We start from the raw sequence: 15626 nt of genomic DNA on the forward strand, positions 1-15626 counted from the left end.
CTACACGACGCTCTTCCGCTCCCCCCCCCCCCCCCCCCCCCCCCCCCCCCCGGCCGGGGGGCCCCGGGGGGGGGGGGGGGGGGTGAGGATTACATACTAGTCATAAAAAGAATGAAATAATGCTATTTGCAGCAACATGGATGAACTAGAAGTTATCATACTAAGTGAAGTAAGTCAGAGAAAAACATATATATGTGATATCACTTATATGTAGAATCTAAAAAAAATAGTACGAATGAACTTTATTTACAAAATAGACACAGACTCAGATAAAACAAACTCATAGTTACCAAAGCAGAAGTGAGGGAGGGATAAACTGGGAGTATGGGATTAAGAGATGCACACTACCATGTATACAATAAACAATGATTTACTGTATAGCACAAGGAATCATATTCAATAAACTTATAGTAAATTATTTAATGGAAAAGAACTGAAAACACATGGATGTATACATGTATATGTATAACCAAATCGCTTGCCCTATTAGAGTTCAGTACAGCAAGGACTGGGGTTGGAGAGAAAAGAGGGCAGTGCCAACACCTATACCACGTGAGGACAGAGCACCTCCTTCAGAAAGGTGGGATGAGGCAGGATACAGAGCTCAGCCCAGGTCACTGGGGAGGCTGAGTCTTACCCAATGAGGATACAAGTGTGTAGTTCTCCAGCATCACATCCAGATACAGGCGTCTCTGAGTCTCATCAAGGAGCCTCCATTCCCTCTGGGAGAAGCGCACAGCAACATCTGGAAAGGTCACACCACCCTGTCATGAAGGGGACAGATAAAAGCTTGAACATTATCTCTCTGAGAACCCACAATCCATGTCCGTACAAATCCATTTCAGATATTCGCCACCAGAGCTCCCAACATGAGAGAAGATGCCAGGCCCTGGTGCAACAGATGCCACTGTCTCCTCACAGCCCATTAACTGATGTGTTCAGCCCTCAGCAGCCACTTGGTGGAAGGGGTGGTGGTGCACACAAATGCCATCTAAACTTTGGGCTTGGCCTGCAATCTCGCCACCTGCCACCAGTCCTTCCTTCCATATTTGCCACCCTAAAACCAGACATAAATTTCACATTCCCACAACTCTCATCAACTTCTTTACTGCCAGCTTTGCCTTTCAACCACAACACTTGTCTCACCACTCAACCTTTGTAAAAAACCCAGCCCTAGAAATCTCCCCACAAGACATCACTTCAGTTCAGTTCAGTCCAGTCATTCAGTCGTGTCTAGCTCTTCACGACCTCATGGACTACAGCACGCCAGGCTTTACTGTCCATCACCAACTCCCAGAGTGGACTCAAACTCATGTCCTTTGAGTTGGTGATGCCATTCAACCATCTCATCCTGTCATCCCCTTCTCCTCCCACCTTCAATCTTTTCCAGCATCAGGGTCTTTTCCAGTCAGTCAGTTCTTCACATCAGGTGGCCAAAGTACTGGAATTTCAGTATCAGTCCTTCCAATGAATAGTCAGGACTGATTTATTTTAGGATTGACTGGTTTGATCTCCTTGCAGTCCAAGGGACTCTCAAGAGTCTTCTCCAACACCACGGTTCAAAAGCATCAGTTCGTCACTGCTCAGCTTTCTTTATAGTCCAACTCTCACATCCATACATGACTACTGGAAAAACCATACCCTTGACTAGATTGACCTTTGTTGGCAAAATAATGTCTCTGCTTTTTAATATGCTGTCTAGGTAGGTCATAGCTTTTCTTCCAAGGAGCAAGCATCTTTTAATTTCATGGCTGCAGTCACCATCTGCAGTGATTTTGGAGTCCAAGAAAATAAAGTCTGTCACTGTTTCCATTATTTCCCCATCTATTTGGCATGAAGTGATGGGACTGGATGCCATGATCTTAGTTTTCTGAATGTTGAGTTTTAAGCCAGACATAGTGACTCATAAATGACATCTGCCCCAGACCTTATCCACTAGCAAGACTAAAACATCCCAGATCCCATCAAAATTCATCACAAAATCCTGAAGAAGCCATATAGTACTACATAAGCAGTAGCCCCAGCCTCACTGCCTTCTTGTCTCAATTACTCCTGGGTCTCCTCAGCCATTTTTCCTCCACTCATCTCACACAAGCCTTGGCCACCTGCCAGGCTGACCTCTCTTACACGGTTCCCACTGCCACTTCTCTGCCTCACTTGGGTTTGCAATCCCCACAAACATATCCAGGCCCTGAGCAAAAGAATCACTCCTCAGGGCACACACATCTTTCTGACCTACTAATATGCCTACTATAACCTGCATTCCCCTCCTAACTGTGATCCACGGCTCCACGCTGCTCCACACAACAGTCATCACTTTTGAAAATTTCCATTCCCGAACACCTTCCCAGTTTTCCAGAGCTGCCCAGTCAATTGCCCACTCATTGCCTACACTCAGTCTTCTCTGAAACATCTCAGATTCTTAACAGAGCAAAAACAAACATAATATTTCCAAGGAAAATTAATCTGCTGCTAAGGTCCCCATCCAGTTGACGCGCCTTCTTCCATCCCTTCATCTACTAGGGCCAAAACCCAAAGGGTCATCCCTCGCTACTTCCTTTCTGTCACTGAGACCCACCATTTGGCTTGGCCCATCTCCAAAAATGGATCCAGAATTCCTGAGACATCGAGGGCAGTCCCTCTGGTCCATGAATAATCAATTAGGCTACCACAATTAATCATCCCATGCCTCCTGCTGCCCCTCCCCCCGTTTACTTCTATTAGTCTGTTTTCCTCTGCAACTAGTTGGAGCGTCTTTAGATTTCGGTAAAACTACCTCCTACCTGCGATTCAAACATCTCATTACTTGTATAACAAATTGCCAACAAATTTAGTCTTGCTGCCAACTTCTCAGGCAGCAACACTGCGGGCCTGACTCTGGACCCACCTCATCTGGCTTCTAAAGGAAAACAGAGAAGTTGTACCGGGGTTCCGGCTAGTCCGACCTACAAGCCTCTGCATTTCACGGTCCCTCCGTCTGTCATGCTCTCCCACTCTCCACCACACGGTCAGAAACGACCTGACGACCACCTCACCATCCTGAATCCCGGGGCCTGGGCTGCGGGCAAGTGAGCATGGGCCCCGGGCGCTTCCCAAGGTGGCCACAGTGGAAAGAATTCCCCTGCTCAGGGCTGGTGCGCTGGGATGACCTGAGGGATAGGATGGGGATGGAGGTGGGAGGGGGGGTACACCCTGGCTGATTCATGTGAATGTATGGCAAAAACCATTACAATATTATAAAGTAATTAGCCTCCGATTAAAATAAATAAATAAAAAATTTTAAATATGTTATCATTCAGAAAGCCTTTTCTATGTCCGAAGCTTGGAACTAAAAAAAAAAAAAAATGTAGTAAATATAGCCTCTTGCTTTCGTTCCTTAGAACAACAGCATGGAGCAAGAGGCAGACTGCTTGAGATTAAATTGTAGGATACTGTACACCAGCTATGAGTCTCTACAACGTGCTTAATACCTCTGTGCTAGTTTCCTTCTCTATAAAAGAGTTATCACCTACTTCACATGATTACTATTAAATAACATATATTGAAGGTTTACAACAGTTCTTGGTAAGCACTGTGTGTTTACTGTTATTTTTGTGACCGTTATTACTCTCATTGCTATTTACATATTCTAGTCCCTCTGCTCAGGATGTATTTTCTCTCTTACTTCACTCGGCAAAATACTTCTTATTTTTCAAAACCTGACTCAGAACAACTGACCTGAACTTTTAACACAATGTCCTTTTTCAGTGCTATCATAACAATCTTTATATCTATAGTTATTAACAAAATTACCCTGAAATTATCTATTTGAATGGCATACGCCTGTACACACTTGCCTCCTTCCTCCCCACTAAATTCCTGAAGAACAAGTGTCCCTTCTCCATTTGTTCCCTAGAACTGATGCACAACTTATGTTATCAGGGAACCACCCCCTCTCCCCCCAAAAAAGAACCTGCCTGCCAATGCAAGAGACACAGGAGACGCGGGTTCGATCCCTGGGTCGGGTCCCGGGAGTAGGGCGCGACAACCCCCTCCAGTATTACTGCTTGGAGAATCCCATGGACAGAGGACATGGAGGGCTACTGTCCGTATGGTCGCAAAGAGTCGGACACGACTGAAGCGACTTGGCACGCACGCACGGGGCGAGGGCGGTGAGGGCCGGGAGCACCAGCGTTTACCTGAGGTGGGTCCCGCAGCACCGCCGCAGCCATCGGATTCTGCCTTGAGGGGGACGCGAGGGTCGGTACTTATCCCGGGTCTGGCGAGTGCAGCGGGGACAGTCTCCTCTTGGACCCTCTCGTCCCCGACCAGCGAGCCAACAGGAGAGACGCCCAAAAAAGGGGGGCAACCAGGCTGGCCAGGCGGTGTCCCCTTCTCTCCTCACCATTCCGTGAGGACCGCCATACCCGACGGAGCACGACGTCTTCCCGGGAGCGTACTCTGCTCCCGCGGATGCGCTAAGCAAATTGAGCGCGAGGCGAAGAGACCGGAAATCCCTCCCCTGACGCATGCTCACTGGGCGAAAGGCTTCAGCCGCATCCCTGATTGGCTCAACGCGGCGTCGCTCTGCCTAGGCGTTTCCTGCAGGTGTGCTTCTGGGTGCGAGGGAGACCCCATGAAAGGGTGTTTGCCGTCCTTAACTTCCAGAGCGTTTCCTGTCAGCTACCCGGAAGAATGCGAGGAAACGGTTCTCCTCCCCAGAGGGAGGGGCTTTACTCCTTAAAGACGTGAATAGACATTAATTTTGGCTGCTCCCAAGCTCATCCTGCTCTCAGAGGACAGGTCTATTATTTTAGACTTTTCCAAGTTCTGTGTTGCCCACATTCCTGGTCTCGTTCCAGTTCTAAAAGAAACAAAGCCACAGCCAGTGCTGCAGTTCCCCAAAGGTGTTCCTGGAAGGGAAGGCAGGATGCAGACAGGCAGGAAGCATTCTGTGCCTGGGACAATGACCCTTAATAGTTAAGATGCATATCTAAGGACTAACCTTAAGAAGCCCAGATTCTTGCATCCTCTCAAACACTGAAGAAAAGCACTAAAACCATCAACTTGAGTTGTCTGTTCTTTGTGATTATCAGTGATCCTTTAATGGTCAACTGCCTTTTTTTTCCAAAAAAAAAAAAAAAAAAAAACCACCTTCTCTATATCCCAGCTTCTCCCTTACCTCTATGGAGCAGTTCCTCAGAGCTGTGAGAGTTAAAATTCTGAGTAACATCCCTGAGTAGAACAACTTGCAACTTTTAGGTTGTGTCTTCTGCTTCAATCCACAACTGAGGTATGAGGGACAGGATTCAACAGAGCCATTCAGACATAAATGAGTCCGTGGGTTGCTAGAAAATTGGTTATTGCTCTCAAATGTTTGTAGCCTGAAGCATTAGTGTCAGTTTTGTGAGTTTCAGTGTGAATCGCTGGGAACAAGAGAAAAGATCCCTTTTGGGTCCCGACTGGCAAGGGAAAAAAAAAAAATAATCAACTGGGTAAATTTAAAAAGTTTAATCGTCTTTATTGATTGATTCACAAATTAAGCATCAACCCTTCTAGCGAGCAGGGGGGGATTCTGAAGGCTGCAGAGAGGAAAACGTTTTTTAAAGTAGGAAAAGGAATTCATTCATAAATAGGATGCTTTCAGGCTTAGATAACCTACCTATGGAGAATGGAAGGGGTCTAGGTGCTAGATTACCTCATCTTCCTTTGAGGGGGATGGAGAGGGCCTCATGCGACATACTACCTCATTGGTAACAACCAGAAAATTATTTTTTTTTTCAAGCTTTAAACTTTTTATTTTGTTTTAGGGTGTAACTGATTGACAATGTTGTGGTAGTTTCAGGTGAACAGGGAAGGGACTCGGCCATACATATGTTAGGGGAAGCACACTGATTGAAACCGCCCACCCTGGCCAGGCACCACAGTAACCATTTGCATGAGTTATTCTGTGACTGGAGACCCTGATAAGGAATATGGAACTAATAAGCCACCACCAACCGGAAGAGTTCGGGAAAGGGCTAAAGGAGATACCGCCTGTCCGTGCACTACCCAGAATCCCTCTCACTAGCATCCATCTTGGCTGAGCGATGCGTGCGCCACCAGGAAAGACTCTGAATTAGAGTGATTGGCCAAAGACCACCTGGAAACTAACCCCATCACCAGAAAACCCGAGACTGCGAGCCACACTGCAGAGCAGTTCTCCTGGCTTCCCTCACCCCACTGCTCTCCACCCGGGCGCCCTTTCCCAGTAAAATCTCTTACTTTGTCAGCACATGTGTCTCCTCAGACAATTCGTTTCTGAATGTTAGACAAGAGCCCAATTTTGGGCCTTGGAAGGGGCCCACCTTCCTGCAACAAATGGTGACTCTGGCGGGGCCTCTTCTTCGCCGAGACTGGCATCCTGACCACTCGGGGTACTCAGGGGCCAACTTGCCTGCCAGTGGACCAGACCCAGTGGCCGCAACTGGGACCCTTTCGTCCTTGGTCTCCTCCTGACGTGGACAACGGGCCAGAGTGCCCCGACAGGCAAGGAACAAGAGACTTTATTGACCTCTCTCCCCTTCCCTCTCTCTTTCCTCTCCTTAACCCTTCCTATCCTTCCCCGTTTTTCTAGTCTCCTGGTCCTGGACACAGGAATCTGGTCGAAGGGCCCTTAGCCTGAGCTGAGGATTGGAGACTGATCACCTCCTCTTGGCAGAGAACTCGAATTCTGGTTCTGGTCTGGTCTGATTTCTGGTAGGGCTGAGTTCCAGTCCTCCCTTCTCTGGAGGCCCAGGGTAAAGTCCCGTAACGCCTGGGTATCCGTAGGTGGCAGGAGACGTCTGTAAGGCCACCCCTTTTGCCCCACCTCTCCCGCCTCCTCCCCCTTCTTCTTTCAACCTGGTTTCCTTTCCTCCCTTTGAAATCTTTGATGTTAGTACTTGGATCTGAAGTTCTGTGTCTCTGTAGGAGGTTTTCTGAGAGACTGTATTCTTGTATTTCAGGGAGTTTCTGATGAGGACTTCCAGGTTTATGTGTGTGTCTTTTAACTCTGTGTTCTGTGTTGTGATTTTTGATGGCCATTTTGCTTTGTCTGGCCACCATTTGGTTTAGACCTGCCACCATTTTGTTAGAACTTGATTTTCTTTCCCTGTGCCTTGAGACCAGGGCTCTCAGGAACACTTATCTAGACCATCTATAACTCCTGAGACTGAGGGAAAAGGGGAAAAAAACTTTTAAATTTTTATTTATTTCAACTGTTTTTTTAAATAAACTAGTAAATTTTATATTGTAATATCTAATTCATGACTAAACTTAGAAAATGAAGCTAGATCTTGCACTGTGTCTGTCTAAATATGTCTTGGTATGTCTTTGTCTCTGGGTAATATTTTTGAGGTTAATTTGTAAATGAGCTCTATTTGGCTTAAAAAAAGGTAAGCGCTTACAAATAAAATAATTCTAAACTAAACAATAAATTCCAGGTTCATGTGAACTGGGAAATATTCAGTATTAAATACCTGATATTAATGTTTGTTTGTTGACCTGTCTAATATAGACATGTCTTAGAGTAATTAACATTAAGTAGAATATTTTCACTGTACCTAGGTTTAATATAAGTTAAATATTATATCTGTTACAAGTTTGTCAACAAGGAAATTACCTTGAGTGAAGAAACTTCTAAAAAATGTAAATGAGATATGAGCTTTGATATAAACTCTATTAAGAATAATTATTCTTTAGAAATACCTGTCTGAAATCGTCTCGCCAGACGGGTGTAACTTAACTTTCTAAGGGTTGTGCCAAGTGTGCAAAGGGTTGGAAGTCTATTGAATAGTTAGGTCATTTCCAAATAAAATAAGATTTTGAAACATTTAGTACTAAACACTAATTTCCTTTTACAGAGAAACTAAAGAGATTTGGGACTATACATGAATAATGTTTGGTGCCTTCCTAAAATGTTCTAAGAAAGCAAGGGTTTTAGAAATTATTGCTGGTATTTATGCTCACCAATCTATAAAATGCTAATATAAAAGTTAGTTCCTGGTTGCTAAAGGAAAGTAGGAAGTGTGTTTTCGGCAAAAAAAAAAAAAAAAAAAAAAAAAAAAAAAAAAAAGAAAGAAAGAAAGAAAAAGGTATGAAAAAATACTAAGAAGAGTTATGCATGATCAGGATTTTCTAAAACTGGATTACAATTAGTGAGATAAATGGATTTTGTTAAGAATGACACAGCCATAAGAAAACTGGCTAGAGTCCGCTAGGTCCAAGATGGCAGAGCCGGCTCTCACTCGACCTTCAGCCTTGGCGTTCAGGCCCGTTGTGACATATCAATAAGCTAAGTGATACACCCATCAACATCGACTAAATGTGACCAAATGTTCTAAACCCTTTTAATTGGTCATTTTGATAAACTTTCTAAATAGAATTCTTTTGAAGTTTTTTTTGACCTCTAGCTAACTTTTGGGTGCTTCAGAGGGCCCCTGAAACATCCCAAAGAGAGATATTAAACTGCGTTTATTTGGTTGGTTAAATTACATGGAAAAGATTATCAAACGAGTAATAAATCTGCTCATGTTATAATGTATGTTAAAATTACTAATACAGATATCCTAGAAATTATATGGAGTTCTTAACATTCTGATATGTCCTGGTATTCTAATGGAAAACCTGATGACTTCACAAAAGTTAACAAAAGGACTGAATGAACCAGCGAATATGCTTACAACTTTTATGGCTTCTGTCTGAAAAATTACAGGTTTGAATCTTATGTTTTCAGGGAGTAGGGAAAACCTTCCTCTCAAACTAATTATGACAATACTTTGGTAAAATTAAACATTATAAATAAACCAATTATATTTTCTCTCTGACTCCTCCAAAAACTGGAAATTCTTAGGTTTCTAGTAAGTTTATCAAATGAGTTAGGAAGGTTATCTCACAGGTACAAAAATCTCAAGAAATGTTTGAGACCTTAAAAAGGGAAGAATTCACCTAGATTTGTTAGGCAAAATCTGTGATAAGCCTTTGGTGTGAGTTTTCCAACCCTGTTTTATTTTAAAAGTTCAGTCTGAGACTCTATAAATGTTTCAATAAAATAAAAATTCTATAATCAATTATGGTTATATAAATCATCAGACCAAAATAAGTGAGCACTGACTTATTTTGCAAACAAACTAGCCTTAATTTGGTTATATTGGATAAAAATGAGGGTAACTTTAAGGAGAAAAAGATATTTCAAAAAATGTTAATGGAGGTCTGCATCTAGTAAAACTCATCTCTTAGATAGTTCTTTGCTGTTATGTGATATTAATGTAAAATTTAATTGAATTCTTAAAGAACACCCTAAGTTTTTTTCTGAAGCTTATCTCAGTAATCTATCTTTGGATGAAGATCAGACGCCTCATGACTTGCAACCAGGACTGGGATAAGACATAATTTAAGGGACTGCCTCCAACACGGATGGAAGGACTTTTTTATCAAGTACTCTTAACTAGCTCATGCACAATGAAACTGAAGGGAAATTAACTCTTAAGTTAATTCCCACTTCCAAAGGCCCCTACACTGGATTGGTCTATAGAGAAGGTGGCTGACCTGAGCTCACCTTAAAATGATGCTCAAGCAGGAGAAACTACACCACACCTGGATGAGAAGACGACGACATCAGAGGGAGACAGCTTGCCCAAGATGCTGGACCTGATTCGTATGATCATTTATGTTTTCTTGACTTCTTAGACCTTTGCATATAAATCAAATGCTTTTCTATCATAGGCCTGATTCTATGCTAGTTTTAGAAATCAATTCAGTTGTTGGGTTTGTGGCCAATTACCTGTGTCTAGTTCTGGGGTACTTTGGTAAATTTCTCTACTACAAGACTATAACTGGTTGGCCCTGAGAAAATTTACTTAAAAAAAAAAAAATGTAGCCATATTCAGGTCACTGTGCTATTACTAGATGGGATCCCCTCATCGGGCCAATTAATAATGCCTGCTCTGACTCTGGCCATAAATTTGAGCTTTTTTTCTATTATTCAAGCTCAAACAGAGCAAAAAGAAAGGTTTTAGCAAAAGAGGAAAAAAATCTCCCACAATTATGGGATGGATTTATATAGATAACACCAGGCTATGGGAATTTAGGTTTAAAGTCTCCTCTGTGTTGGAAACAATTAAATCATACTAAGAGCAATCAGTCTAGTAACACCAGAAAACTAGGCTATGTGCCTTATAGACGGTGCCAATATATAATTTCCCTGGAAGATAAAGATTCTATAGAGCTGACTAAGTCAGATGACCTGAGATATACTGGGCTACATCTAATGGAAGCTCTTTTTTTTTTTTTTTTTTTTTTTTAATGGAAGCTCTTAACTTAAGTCTTACTTGTGACTTTACTAATACTGCCAGCTATGTTATTTGTATTTCACCTGTTTTACAAAATTGCTGTTTCTTACACTGTCAAATGTGCGTGTGAGGCCTCTAATAGAATAATATACAGTCCCATATGAGGTCGATGATGGTAACAGTGTAACTCTAGATATGGCAAGAAGCAACAAGAGGGAATATTTTCCTGGACCAAGAGGCTGGTAAGACAGGTGGTCCAGAGAATTTTGGATACTGTTTTATGGCTTAGTCCAGTAACAGCACATTGAGTGGCCTGTCAACAAAATCTTTGCCAAACCTGAGAATGGACATTCGCAGCACCATGGGATAAAATGGTCATGAAACGCCCTCCTCAAAATCATGGTCAAGTTTATGAGCAAAAAGGGGCTCTGCCAACTGAAGACTGACACTTGCCATCTACATCTACAAAGATTAAATCATGGCCACCGCAACTGCTGACTTGCAGCGCCCCTGAAAGGAGTTCAGGGTGAAAATCAGGAATAAGGCACTCTGTGCTCTGGGAAAAACTGGCAGAATAGGCCTTCAGATAGTTAGATCTTTTCAGGAGAAGGTTCAATTAAAAGTCAATATAGAATAGCTATGGTTCGGACATCCTGGGAAATAACTAGGTGATACTATGGGTGTAATTTCAAATTAGACGTTGTATTGCTAAACACTTGAATTTTCTGAGTTGTGTCAGGCTTAAATGCCACCATTCTCAAAACAATGTCTGCTGGAAGCTAGTAACTGCAACCTTACTTTTTATAAAACTAGGTAACTGGCTACCTGGCTACAAGTCTTCCCAAAGTGCCAGGTCCAGACTCGGTTTCAGGCCTATCCTTCTAAAAAGAAATGAGATTTATTTTGTCTACTAAATTCCAGTTATCACTCCTCCAACTACTTCTAACTGGGTCTGTTACACCAAAATGGCAGACCAAGGGATTGAGATTTTAATCATACAAGACTCAGATCTAGAACTTGGAACTCAGAGATACTTCTAATTCAGTGTCTATACTCCAAGCTGGGGCAGTCCTATGCTCCATTTTGACAGGAAGTTATCACAGTCATAGTTGCTAGTTCCCTAAATTAAAACTGAGTAGAACTCTGTTGGGGAAGGCAATGGCAGCCCACTCCAGCACTCTTGCCTGGAAACTCCCATGGACGGAGGAGCCTGGCAGGCTGCAGTCCATGGGGTTGTGAAGAGTCAAACACAACTGAGCGACTTCACTTTCACTTTCATGCATTGGAGAAGGAAATGGCAACCCACTCCAGTGTTCTTGCCTAGAGAATCCCAGGGATGGGGGAGCCTGGTGGGCTGCCGTCTATGGGGTCGCACAGAGTCGGACACGACTGAAGCGACTTAGCAGCAGCAGCAGCAGCAGAACTCTGTGGGGCTCTGGAGTAGAGATCTGTTCTGTGTTCTCCACTGCTTGTCTGTAGGATATAGGCTTCATTCAGCCTCCTTGACCTTCCCTGAGTTCCAAAGTTGTAGATTCAAACAATTGCTAATCAGGGAAGGGAGGGGATACAGAAACAGTAGAAACAATCAAAGGTTGGTTCGGCCTCAAGACAGAGTCCTGGTTCCAACTCAAAAAATTATGCATAACAATGTCTTTGAGCCCCCACCCATGTGGAGGATGGTAACTTCAGACTGAACACAAGATTCCTGGAGCACAGCTCTGTTGCCTCACCACCAACCAATCAGAAAGGGTCACAAAGCCTGCAACCCTCACCCCAAATGTTGCCTTCTGATTCCGGGGACCAGAGACGACCATCCTCTTAGGTCTCCTGTTTGGCCCCTGTCTATTTCATCTCTGAGAGGGGCCAACAGTTTCAAACTAAATTGCTGTTACTACAAGGGTGAATGCTGGTTTCAGGCAAAAAAAAAAAAAAACCCTTGACTTAGATCTTGTAGAGAGAGACTTCTGCTCTGCTAGGCAGGCGTACGCCCATGCACAACAGGAAGAAATTACAGAAGAAAGAGACCTCCACCCCAATTCCCAAGAAGTATCTTGAGTATGAAATCTCTCAGGGGGGAGTTGTTAGGGGAAGCACACTGACTGAAACCTCCCACCCTGGCCAGCCACCTTAGTAACCATTTGCATGAGTTGTTTTATGACAGGAGATCCTGATAAGGAATACGGAACTAATAAGCCACCACCAACCGGAAGAGTTCGGGAAAGGGCTAAAGGAGACACCGCCTGTCCGTCCACTTCCCAGAATCCCTCTCGCTAGCATCCATCTTGGCTGAGCGATGCGTGCACCACCAGGAAAGACTCTGAATTATAATGATTGGCCAAAGACTACCCGGAAATTAATCCCATCACCATAAAACCCGAGACTGCGAGCCACGCAGCAGAGCAGTTCTCCTGGGTTCCCTTACCCTACTGCTCTCCAGCCGGGTGCCCTATCCCAATAAAATCTCTTGCTTAGTCATCACGTGTCTCCTCGGACAATTCTTTTCCGAGTGTTAGACAAGAGTCTGCTCTTGGGGCCCTGTAGGGGGGCCTCCCCCTTCCTACAATTCCATTCTCACACTGTGTTTCCTGTGGCCAGGGTGCCTGAGCTTCCTGTCAGCAGCATGAACCTACTCTGGGCTTACTCCCTCAGTCTCGTCCGACTCTCTGCAACCCTTTGGATTGTAGCCTGCCAGGTGCCTCTGTCCATGGGATTTTTCAAGCAAGAATACTGGACTGAGTTACCATTTCATCTTCCAAGGGATCTTCTCCACCCAGGGATCAAACCTGGGTCTTCTGGGTCTCTTGCATTGCAGGTATATTTTTTAACCGCTGAGCCATCAGGGAAGCCCAAACCTCTTCTATAGCTGCAGAATTTTAGAACTGTGGTTGCAAAAGTTTATCAGTGCACATTTGTTATCTTAATTTAAAAAGCTTAATTTGAAGAAAGAATGGAAGGACCTTGAACTTACCTCCTCTCAAGAACACACCAAAATCACAACTAACTCCTGAACAAATATGGATTTTAAAAAGCTGCAACCTACAGAAAAAGATCTAGAGCTAAAGGCATGAAGAAGAAACCACAATGATATGTAATTATATTCCAATTAAATTAAAAAAAATTTAACGTGTAGGGATTTCCCTGGCAGTGGTTAAGACTCTGTGCTTTCATTCCCAGGAGACAAGAGTTTGATCGCTGGCTGGGAACCGAGGATCCTGAATGCCCAGCTGCACAATTAAAAAAAAAAAGTAAAGTGTAGAATGTCGAGTTTGGATTATTACTCCTTTATAACCATAGAAAGTGAAAAGGCTCTAATCTTTATACTTGGTACAGGAAAACAATGTTTGCAAAAAAATATCTTTTGTCCTGCACTAAAGGCAGAGGAACCAGAGATCCACTGGATTATGGAAAAAGGAAGAGAGTTCCAGAAAAACATCCTACTTCTGCTTTATTGACTATGCTAAAGCCTTTAACTGTGTGGATCACAATAAACTGTGGAAAATTCTGAAAGAGATGGGAATACCAGACCACCTGAACTGCCTCTTGAGAAACCTGTATGCAGGTGAGGAAGCAACAGTTAGAACTGGGCATGGAACAACAGACTGGTTCCAAATAGGAAAAGGAGTACGTCAAGGCTGTATATTGTCACCCTGCTTATTTAACTTATATGCAATGATGTCATGAGAAACATTGGGCTGGAAGAAGCACAAGCTGGAATCAAGATTGCCAGGAGAAATATCAATAACCTCAGATATGCAGATGACACCACCCTTATGGCAGAAAGTGAAGAGGAACTAAAAAGCCCTCTTGATGAAAGTGAAAGAGAAGAGCGAAAAAGTTGGCTTAAAGCTCAACATTCAGAAAATTAAGATCATGGCATCTGGTCCCATCACTTCATGGGAAATAGATGGGGAAACAGTTTGCAGATGGTGATTGAAGGCATGAAATTAAAAGATGTTTACTCCTTGGTAGGAAAGTTATGACCAACCTAGGTAGCAAATTCGAAAGCAGAGACATTTCTTTGCCAGCAAAGGTCTGTCTAGTCAAGGCTATGGTTTTTCCAGTGGTCATGTATGGATATGAGAGTTGGACTGTGAAGAAAGCTGAGCGCCGAAGAATTGATGCTTTTTAACTGTGGTGTTGGAGAAGACTCTTGAGAGTCCCTTGGACTGCAAGGAGATCCAAGCAGTCCATTCTAAAGGAGATCAGTCTTGAGTGTTCATTGGAAGGACTGATGTTGAAGCTGAAACTCCAATGCTTTGGCCACCTGATGCGGAGAACTGACTCATTTGAAAAGACCCTGATGCTGGGAAATATTGAAGGCAGGAGGAGAAGGGGACGACAGAGGATGAGATGGTTGGATGGCATCACCGACTCAATGGACATGGGTTTGGGTGGACTCTGGGAGTTGGTGATGGACAGGGAGGCCTGGCGTGCTGCAGTTCATGGGGTCGTAAAGAGTCGGACACGACTGAGCGACTGAACTGAACTGAACTGAATGGCTGTATGTGTGTCTGTGTGTTCATCATGGCCCTACACACGGTATTTTTCTTAGTACAGGAAAGTCATTCTTTACCCCGCTGCACTGTAATTTTCTCCATTAACCATGAATCGTGGATTACCCACTTGCGGCGGCGCTTGGCTCTGACTTGCACAGACCGCCGCCTAAAGGCACCCAAGAGGGGAGCGAAGTGGGCTGGTCCAGAGTTCTTGGCGCGCGGGTGGGCGGACGGCGGAGGAGGAGTCAGCAGATGGCAAGGACGGGGCTGAGACTCTCAAGGGCGTCCTCAGACAAGAGTGAGCCCGAACTCTGGGCAGGGCATTGCCTTTGGGCTGTGCCGTAGAAAATTCGACCCAGAAGAAGGGAGAACTTAGCTTGGAAGGTCCTATCTATTAATAAATCGCCTTGGCAGTGCCCGGACACGCCTGTGTGTCACCCGGGTCCCCCCGCCACCCCTGTTCTCCCACCCAGCGAAAGACTCAACCTAATTCTGCGCCCCGCCTGACTCGCACCTTCCTCCTGCAGGTCCCCTCTCAAATGTGATCTCCAGTCAGATGTGGTCCAGGGGCTGGGAGCAGGAGGGCCTCAGAGGAAAAGCCCTCATCACGTTCCCCTGGGAACCTTCTCCCTGGGCTCCTGCAGGACCTTCTACCGAGTGTCTCTGGGTGCCAGCCCTCCTGGGAAACCTCACCATGGACCAGGAGGCCCACAGGGACCCCGCCCAGCAATTGAGTTGCCTGGGAAAGCAGGCCCAAATGGTGGTGAGGTCCATGGAGGGTTGCTACCTGTTAGAGACCATGAGTCAGTAATTACAGAAAGGGATAGATGAAAAGAATGCT

At 44.3% G+C, this 15626-nt stretch overlaps 1 protein-coding gene across 1 annotated transcript in view; it reads right to left on the reverse strand.

Moving 5' to 3' along the window:
• The window catches only part of LOC120872996 (zinc finger protein 211-like), a gene marked incomplete at its 3' end in the record, with an annotated part of 13794 nt that extends 9319 nt beyond the window's left edge, over positions 1-4475 (reverse strand). Inside the window, exons 1-2 of the mRNA XM_040253744.1 lie at positions 4179-4475; positions 638-764 (exon numbers count right to left, since the gene is read on the reverse strand). Of these exons, the coding sequence (XP_040109678.1) occupies positions 638-764; positions 4179-4211 (160 nt within the window). The remainder of the gene's footprint in view (positions 1-637; positions 765-4178) is intronic.
• Positions 4476-15626: the final 11151 nt, after the last annotated feature.

This window comes from Oryx dammah, unplaced genomic scaffold (genome assembly GCF_014754425.2).
Source record: "Oryx dammah isolate SB20612 unplaced genomic scaffold, SCBI_Odam_1.1 HiC_scaffold_13, whole genome shotgun sequence".
NCBI classification, from domain to species: Eukaryota; Metazoa; Chordata; class Mammalia; order Artiodactyla; family Bovidae; genus Oryx; species Oryx dammah.